At 36.1% G+C, this 8,733-nt stretch overlaps 1 protein-coding gene across 1 annotated transcript; it reads left to right on the top strand.

Moving 5' to 3' along the window:
• The first annotated feature begins 4,340 nt into the window (after positions 1–4,340).
• LOC142520245 (uncharacterized) lies at positions 4,341–5,018 on the top strand. The gene has a single exon (XM_075623249.1). It carries the CDS (start codon positions 4,341–4,343, stop codon positions 5,016–5,018), a length of 678 nt encoding a protein of 225 aa, XP_075479364.1.
• Positions 5,019–8,733: the final 3,715 nt, after the last annotated feature.

The raw sequence follows: 8,733 nt of genomic DNA, 5'->3' as shown, positions 1-8,733 counted from the left end.
GTACTGGAGATCGACATTTTCTACCATATAAGGCAGGTTATGGTGCCATTCCGATACTTGACTGATAGCTATTGTTATATATGAATTCAGCCAACGGTAGTTTACTGTCCCAACTACCTCGAAATTCAATAGTACAAGCCCTCAACATATCTTCTAAGATCTGATTCACTCGTTCTGATTTTCCATCAGTTTGAGGGTGGAATGCTATACTAAATGCTAATCGAGTTCCCATAGCATGATGTAAACTCTTCCAAAATGTAGACGTAAATTTGGGATCTCTATCAGATACAATGGACACTGGGATGCCATGAAGTCTCACTATCTCTTGGATGTATTCTTCAGCATATTGATTCATCGTGTATGTGGTCTTCACTGGAAGAAAGTTAGCTGATTTCGTAAGTCGATCCACAATAACCCATATAGCATTGAACCCTCTTTCTGTTCTTGGCAAACCAAGAATGAAATCCATCGTGATGTGTTCCCATTTCCATCCAGGAATAGTCAATGGTTTCAAGAGTCCTGCTGGTCTTTGATGTCCAGTCTTGACCTGTTGACAAGTTAGACATTGTGCAACAAATTGATCAATGTCCTTTTTCATACCTGGCCACCAAAATAATGGTTTCAAATCTTTGTACATTTTTGTGCCTCCTGGATGGATCGAATAGGGAGTGGCATGAGCATCAATAAGAATGTCATTTCTGATCGTTCCTTGCTTTGGCACGCACAACCTCCCTCGATATGTCCATATTCCTTCTCCATTCAATTCATAGTTCAAATTTCCTTTTTCTTCATCTTGCGGTCTCAGTTGTTGTAATTCAGTATCTGTATTTTGTTCGGCCTTGATTCTGTCTGCAAGCGTTGGTCGAACCATAAGAGATGATAACTGAATTGCAGCTCCCTTTGGAATAACATCAAGCTTCAAGTTCTGCAAATCCTATAGGATTTGTTCTTGTACATGCATTGCAGCAATAGAACTGGACTTTCGACTTAACGCATCTGTAACAACATTGGCTTTACCTGGATGATAGTTAATAACACAATCGTAATCCTTCACCAATTCCAACCAACGTCGTTGTCTCATATTCAGTTTCTTTTGCGTGAATAAATATTTCAGACTCTTGTGGTTCGTGTAAATTTCACACCGTTCACCATACAGATAATGGCGCCATATTTTCAATACAAATACCACTGCTGCCAGTTCTAAATCATGTGTGGGATAATTCTTTTCATATTCCTTCAACTGTCTTGAGGCATAAGCAATCACCTTCCCGTTCTGCATTAAAACTGCTCCTAAACCTTGTTTCGAAGCATCACTGTATACCACAAAATCTCCTGATCCTTTTGGAATAGCAAGGACCAGTGCTGATGTCAATTTTTCCTTTAACTCTTGAAAACTGCGATCACATTCTTCGTTCCATACAAATCTCACATTCTTTCGTGTTAACGCAGTCAAAGGCAATGCTATCTTAGAAAATCCCGCTATAAACCGACGGTAATAACCAGCTAACCCAAGAAAACTACGTACCTCGGTAACTGTGGTAGGTCGTAGCCAGTTATTAACAGCTTCAATCTTGCTTGGATCCACTGATATGCCTTCTTTTGAAATGATATGACCTAAGAATGCTACTTGTTTAAGCCAAAATTCACATTTCTTCCATTTGGCATATAAATGTTTGTCCTTCAAAGTCTGCAAAACTAATTGCAAATGTTCTCGATGCTCCTCTATAGTTCGTGAGTAGATGAGAATATCATCTATAAACACAATCACGAACTTGTCTAGAAATGGCTTGAAAATTCTATTCTTTCAATCCATAAAAGCTGCTGGTGCATTTGTTAGTCCAAATGGAATTACAAAAAATTCATAATTCCCGTACCTGGTTCGGAAGGCAGTCTTTGATATATCATCTGATTTTACTTTTAATTGATGATAGCCTGATCGTAAATCAATCTTCGAAAAGATAGCAGCTCCTTGTAATTGATCAAACAAATCATCAATTCTGGGGAGTGGATATTTGTTTTTAATTGTCACTTTGTTCAACTCCCGATAATCAATATATAAACGAAGAGTACCGTCTTTCTTTTTCACAAACAAAACAGGTGCACCCCACGGTGAAAAGCTCGGTCTAATAAACCCTTTATTAAGCAACTCATGTAACCGTTCTTTCAACTCTTTCATTTCTGTAGGAGCTAATCGATAAGGAGCTTTAGAGATCGGATGAGTTCCTGCCACAACATCAATTACAAATTCGATCTCTCTATCTGGGGGTAAGCCTGTTACATCATCAGGAAATACTTCTGGAAATTGTGTGAGGTGATAACCATTAGAATGCTAAGATATAATGCTACAACTTTCATGGTTTGGGTTTTGTCCAAATCATTGTGGAAGATAAGCCAAAAGTGCCCCGAATTGTGTCGTGCATACCGTCATTCCCTCACTAGCACGTGTTAGGAGAATATGCATAACTTTTTACGTAGACCTCCAAATGACATGAAACCAGTTGGAGATACAAGCCAAGACATAAGTCTAAAACCTTCATGTTTACTACGTTTTCAAATTATGAAGGGAAGAGCTGTTTCTGGAGCGATCTTTGATGAAGCAGTGTGCAGAGGCAGAACATGTGACGCCCAAGCGGTAGAAAATGACCGCCCAAGCGGTGGTGCACAAAAATTTCATCTTATGGGCAGAATGTTTGGCGCCCGAGCGGTAATATATTACCGCCCGGGCGTCGGTGAGTATATTAAAGGATAAACTTCGAATTTCTAGCCATCTTTATCAGTTCCTCAACTCCTTTAGCAACAAGAACTCGAACCAAATCAAGAACCCTTCCTCCCAAAAGCTCTTTTCTTCTACTTCTTCATCATTTTGAGGTAAGAAGTTAGTTCTCCATCACAAGAGCATTCAAGAGTCGTAAGTTTTCATCTCTTTTGGTTGTCATACATGTAGAGGAGTAAATTTCACCTAGTATAGACATAGTAATTTAACTATTGATATATTTGACAGTATAGGAACGAGAAACATCATCTCAAACCAGTGTTCTTACGTTTGGATTGTAAGTTGGCATGTTTTTGAAGTAATACATGAGTAATATTATGAATTTCAAATGCTTCCCATTGTTTATTGATATATGTACATTGTTAGTATGTTTATTGATGAAAACATAGCACCATATTCCATTATTATGTATTAAATATGAAAGAAACTCATGAATATTGAAGATGAGTGCTATGTCATGTACATGAACATGAACATGAAAGGAAAGGAACTGATTTTTATATGATATATAACTTGTTGACATCATGGGTGGTTTTAAGTCCACCAAAATTATTGGCTTATATATGTTCAGGGGGCGTGGGGTTGCCAGAGGTGCTCCCTGAAGTCCAACACAGTAGTAGTTATATAATAAAGCAAGCACAGTAGTACATGTAAACTAATGAGGCTCAAGTACAAAAATGAACATGAATATACGGTATAATATGACATTGTTTAAAGTTTCATTGTTGATCACGACTTGATATGTATGTTCTTTCTATGCATATTGATACGTATAAGTGCCAACTTATTGAATTTTATAAACTCACGTAGCTCATGTATTACAGGATCAGGTAATGAAGATACATAGGATGCCAGTTCGCCAATGGATTCTTGTGACGTGCCTTACCTCGACAAGAACCTGGACGTCTTATTGTATAGCTTCTGCATATGTATTATAGTGAATGTAATGTCAGGGTTTGAAACAAATTTTACAATGTTATGTCTATGTATATAATGAGACCAAATATGGTTGTTTATAAGAATACGATTATATGTACGTATTGTTGTTGTTGCTTGAGTTATTGGTGTTTACAAATTGTAGGGACATCATACCAAAATTTTTATAAACCTTCAAATTGATGCCCCTTGTTTGAATTGTTTAATAATATAGATATATCATTCAAATCCTATTTTGATTATGGTAATCATGTCAAGTATAGAGCAAGGGTGTGACACTTTAGTTGGTATCAGAGCCCACGGTTCTTCGACAGGAAAGACACTGCACTTCATCCATACATGGGGAACTCGGCAAGTAAGTATCTTTATATCCCATAGTTTATGCTAAGTTATGTGTTTCTACGTGACCAATATGTAGGTTAAGATAAAAGACCATGCCACCTAAACGTAAGGTCCATGAAGCAGAGTCATCTAAGGGCAAGGCCCCAGCAGTCGAAGGTGAGGGCAGTGTGCCACGACCTATAGTGACTTTGCTTAATTGCTCCAACAACAAGCGAAAGTCCATGGGGAGCAGATACAACAATTACTTGAGATGCAACGGACTACTCATGAGCAGACACACGCACAAGCCATGATACCTAGACAAGGGCCTAGTCAAACAGATGTATATGACAAATTTCGACGTCTGAATCCTCCTGAATTCATGGAAAGCACTGATTCGGCAGTAGCAGAAGAATGGATTAAATCATTGGAGTCCATCTTCTGCTACCTACACATGGAAGATGCAGACAAAGTAACTTGTGCCATCTTTTTATTAACAAAACATGCAAGAATAAGGTGGGAGAGTGCAAGGGTAGCGTTACCTACGATACCATTGACATGGGAAACTTTCCAAACCGTGTTTTACAACAAGTATTTCAGTAAAGATGCACGAGCTAAGAAAGCTAGTGATTTCCTTAATTTGAAGCAAGGAACTACGTCCATGACTGAATATATACTACAATTCGAGGCTGGGGTCCAATATGTACCATATATTGCACAGGATGACACAAGTAAGGGCGAACACTTCATGCGAGGACTTCGCTATGAAATTAAACGAGATGTACGAATGTTGAAAGTTGTTACCTATGGGGAGATAGTGGAAAGAGCACTTATGGCTCAACATGATGAACAAGGCATTGACAGAGACAGACAACAGCGAAGGCAGCAGTACTTTCAAAGGAGCCAAGCAAAAGGACAAAGCAAAAAGACCGATAGTAAAGGTACTCGACCAGAGGAACCCCGTGATAATGGTCCCCCTCCACGGTAAGAACAAGACAGACCACCTTGTCCAGAATGTATACAAGGTTTCAATGTTTGTTATCGTTGCAAAAAGCAAGGTCATCTCACCAGGAATTGTCTAGAAAGTTCTGAAAAGTACATGGACGCCTTTTCTCCATGACCAAAGGGCAAGTGGATGCGGATACATCGATGATCACTATTATGTTCTTGATTTCTGGTATTACTGCTATTGTTTTTGTGGGGCCCTTAGCTCCTAATCGTTATTACAATGCAATCTGAATAGGGTTAGTTACTTACAGCGGAAAACGAGTTTAAATTTTCTTTACAATGAACCCAAAATATATTATTTGAATACTAAAAATAGTATTTCATCTCATATCATAAAACATGCCCACACGTAATCAAAGCCAACCACATACGAACAATCATATCCTCGGGACATTCCACGGTATATAGATACATATACATATATACTGGGATAGACCACTAAATCTCAAATCAACCATGACTCCCTCCAGAAGTACCATCTCCGATCTCCTGATATCCTATCGTACCTATCATTGTCAACATACAAAGACAACAACAGCCCCCTCTGGGATGAGCAAAGCTCAATCTGAAGCAACCACAATATATACCACAGATATCTAAACAATGATATATGATATGCAATGCATGTATGTCGTAGAGGTATCAGGTCAAATGCCCATCCACTGAGCACATGTTAGAATCAATCGAATCGCTATCAAATCAATGCTCGAGCTGGCACACCGGCCTCAATCAGGGATACTCGTATATTAGCGTCGACAAAACGTCATCAAATCCCAAATCTCAATCAATCATCGGGCTCACTAATGTCTATGCTTTAAGGGCCACATAATGCCAAACATAGCATTGTGTTCACAAACCCCATAATCAAATCCAATCATATCAAGGTATCCAAGGATCATAACTCAACGTATATGTCATGTATGCCGCATCAAATCAATAATAAGGCATATAGACATATATTATCATTCCAATCCATAAATCAATCCAACATATATCATATGATACATATACCTTTCATATGTTACTCGGTCGCAACATACCTCAATTCTTCGTTCCAGTCGATGTAGCTTGAAGATATAGTATAATAATCTATCTACATGAATAACACATTCATTTCAATCAATAATATCATTCAAATTCAACAATATAAGTTTAAAATATCTTTTCAAACTTCAAAAATTCATATCAAATCAAAATCATAACATAATTCAATTCCGACTTCAAATACGAGTTTCTTGTCGGTAATTCTATCGCATATATTGAAATCAACTTCAAATACATGCTATTCCAGCACTTTAATACTTGGAGCTGCTGAAACCAAAAGAATCTTACCTCAAAAGGAAGCTCTCGATGCAAGGATTCCGAATATATAACTTGTTTCAAGTTCTGATATCGTTTCAAGGTAGATTCGAACGATAGAACCTTGGTTTCCAACTTTCCTCTCGAAACTTCAAAAGGAATGAAGATATATCTATTGAAAAACTCATCCTTATCATCTTATAACGTGTGCTACAGAGGTATTCGCGCATATGCACGATGACACACGCGCATAGTTCTGCCCGCGCGCGCAGTTCTGCGCGGGTGTGCTCCTTGCTCTATCCTAAACGCTATTTTAGGTTCCGAATTAGCAAAAGTGGTCACATAAAAGTTGTAGCTCTATGTCCTAGCTTTTATTTACCACTAACCTCACTCAATTTGGATATTTGATGCGAGAGTTATGCTGATTATCCAAAAATGTGTCAGTGCAAGAACTGCAAACGCACACGATACACTTCGGGATGATTTTGCTCCTATTTCCAAATGGAATTGGACAAAACTCAGAACTTGAAAGACTTAGTGCAATGTATTATCTTTCCAATGAAATTGGCCTCATTTCATTTGGACTAATACTCAGTTAATTATGTTAAAAACCGTAACATGTGTCACTTTTCTGTTGCGGTTCATCACACGTTCAAATACATATCAATTTCTAATACAATATTTCATCCTTACCACCTATTTTCTCACTTTCATTGTCATGAGATACATCATGTACATAATCACATGACAATTTCATGAATTATCGATAATCAACATGGGATTTACGATAATACGATACACGGTCCTTACATTTCTCCCCCACTTAAAAGATTTCGTTCTCGAAATCTCAAGTGTCCATATATACATAACATTGGTAAACATATAGGACGTCACCAGTTATAGTACATATCAAAATTAAAATCAGTAAATGGATCATTATACATTGAATACAATGGAACATGTGGAATAGAATCAAATAAGTGTGGATATGATTCTCGCATCTTGCTTTCAAATTCCCACGTTGACTCTTCCACACCATGTCATGTCCATTGTACTCGAACTAAAGGAATCGATTTATTACGCAATATCTTCTCCTTCGATCCATAATGCGAACAGGTTGTTCAATATAGGAAAGTGAAGGATCAAGTTTAACCTCATCAGGTTGAAGTACATGTGATGGATCTGGTTCGTACTTTCTCAACATAGAACATGAATGTGATAAAGATAAAAAAATTGTATATAATTAATATTTTATAATATAAATATATAGTTTCGTTTTATATTAAATGTTTAAATATTATATGTTTTTAATAAATGTGTATAAAATATAAGTGTGTGTGTGTAATTATAAGTTTTTACTATTTTTTTACAGGTTCGATAAAACAAGAATAAACTTGGCGTTGTAAATGGGGATTAAGATGATTCTTGGACCTGTAGAAATTTGATGTTAATATCTACAATATTGGTGGCAAGCATGAGATAAAATCCACTCACAATTGGGATCAAAATAAGAAACAAATAAAGTTACCAAAGGAGTGGCAGTTTTACCATACTCTAGTATTTTGACCATATCTCTCAAATTACTCGGTCAAATGTTTTGAAAAAAATACCACAACTAGACAACTCAATTATCCACATGTTTCTTTTTATGTGAAGAAGCAAATTCGGAGAAGAAGATTCTCAAAGTGATGTGTAATATAATATAATATCTTGGAACACCAATGAAGACTTTTGTAAAAAATAATATTTTATTTGTGGTTGTCTCCCCAAATTTGGCAATAAATAGGGGTGCACTGTAATGAATTTTGATATCCCTCATTCTATGATCAAACCTTTGAGTTCATAATATTTCTCTCTATATTTTTCCTTTATTTCTTCATTTAAATATAATTAGCATGTTAATTTCATATTCAAAGTTTACACTTTGAATAATGAATATCTAACTTCCTAAAGTTGAGATGAAAAGGTGAAACTCTTGGCATGATAATTAAGTTACTAAAATGTAAGAATCTATGTTTTATATTATTTAATCATTATTTATTATTTATGTTATATTTATTTCTTTAAGCATTTTTATACCCTACTTATAAGTGGGAGTTTTGATTTATTGTTGCTATATGTTACACTAAATTCTTGGAACCATTTAAATGTTAGTTTGGTATTACCAACCATTTAAAGTGGATGCCTTGATTTATTATATATGAATATATTATAATATTAAATTACTTGAACCATTTAAATGTTTGTTTGGTTTTACCAACCATTTAAAGTGAGAACCTTGATTTACTATATATAAATATATCATAATATTAATTTCTTGGTACCATTTAAATGTTAGTTTGGTTTTACCGACCATTTAAAGTGGGAACCTTGATTTAGTGTTTACAAATATATAT

This window comes from Primulina tabacum, chromosome 12, assembly GCF_025594145.1.
Source record: "Primulina tabacum isolate GXHZ01 chromosome 12, ASM2559414v2, whole genome shotgun sequence".
Lineage (NCBI taxonomy): Eukaryota > Viridiplantae > Streptophyta > Magnoliopsida > Lamiales > Gesneriaceae > Primulina > Primulina tabacum.
This window is presented reverse-complemented; position numbering and strand designations above follow the sequence as displayed.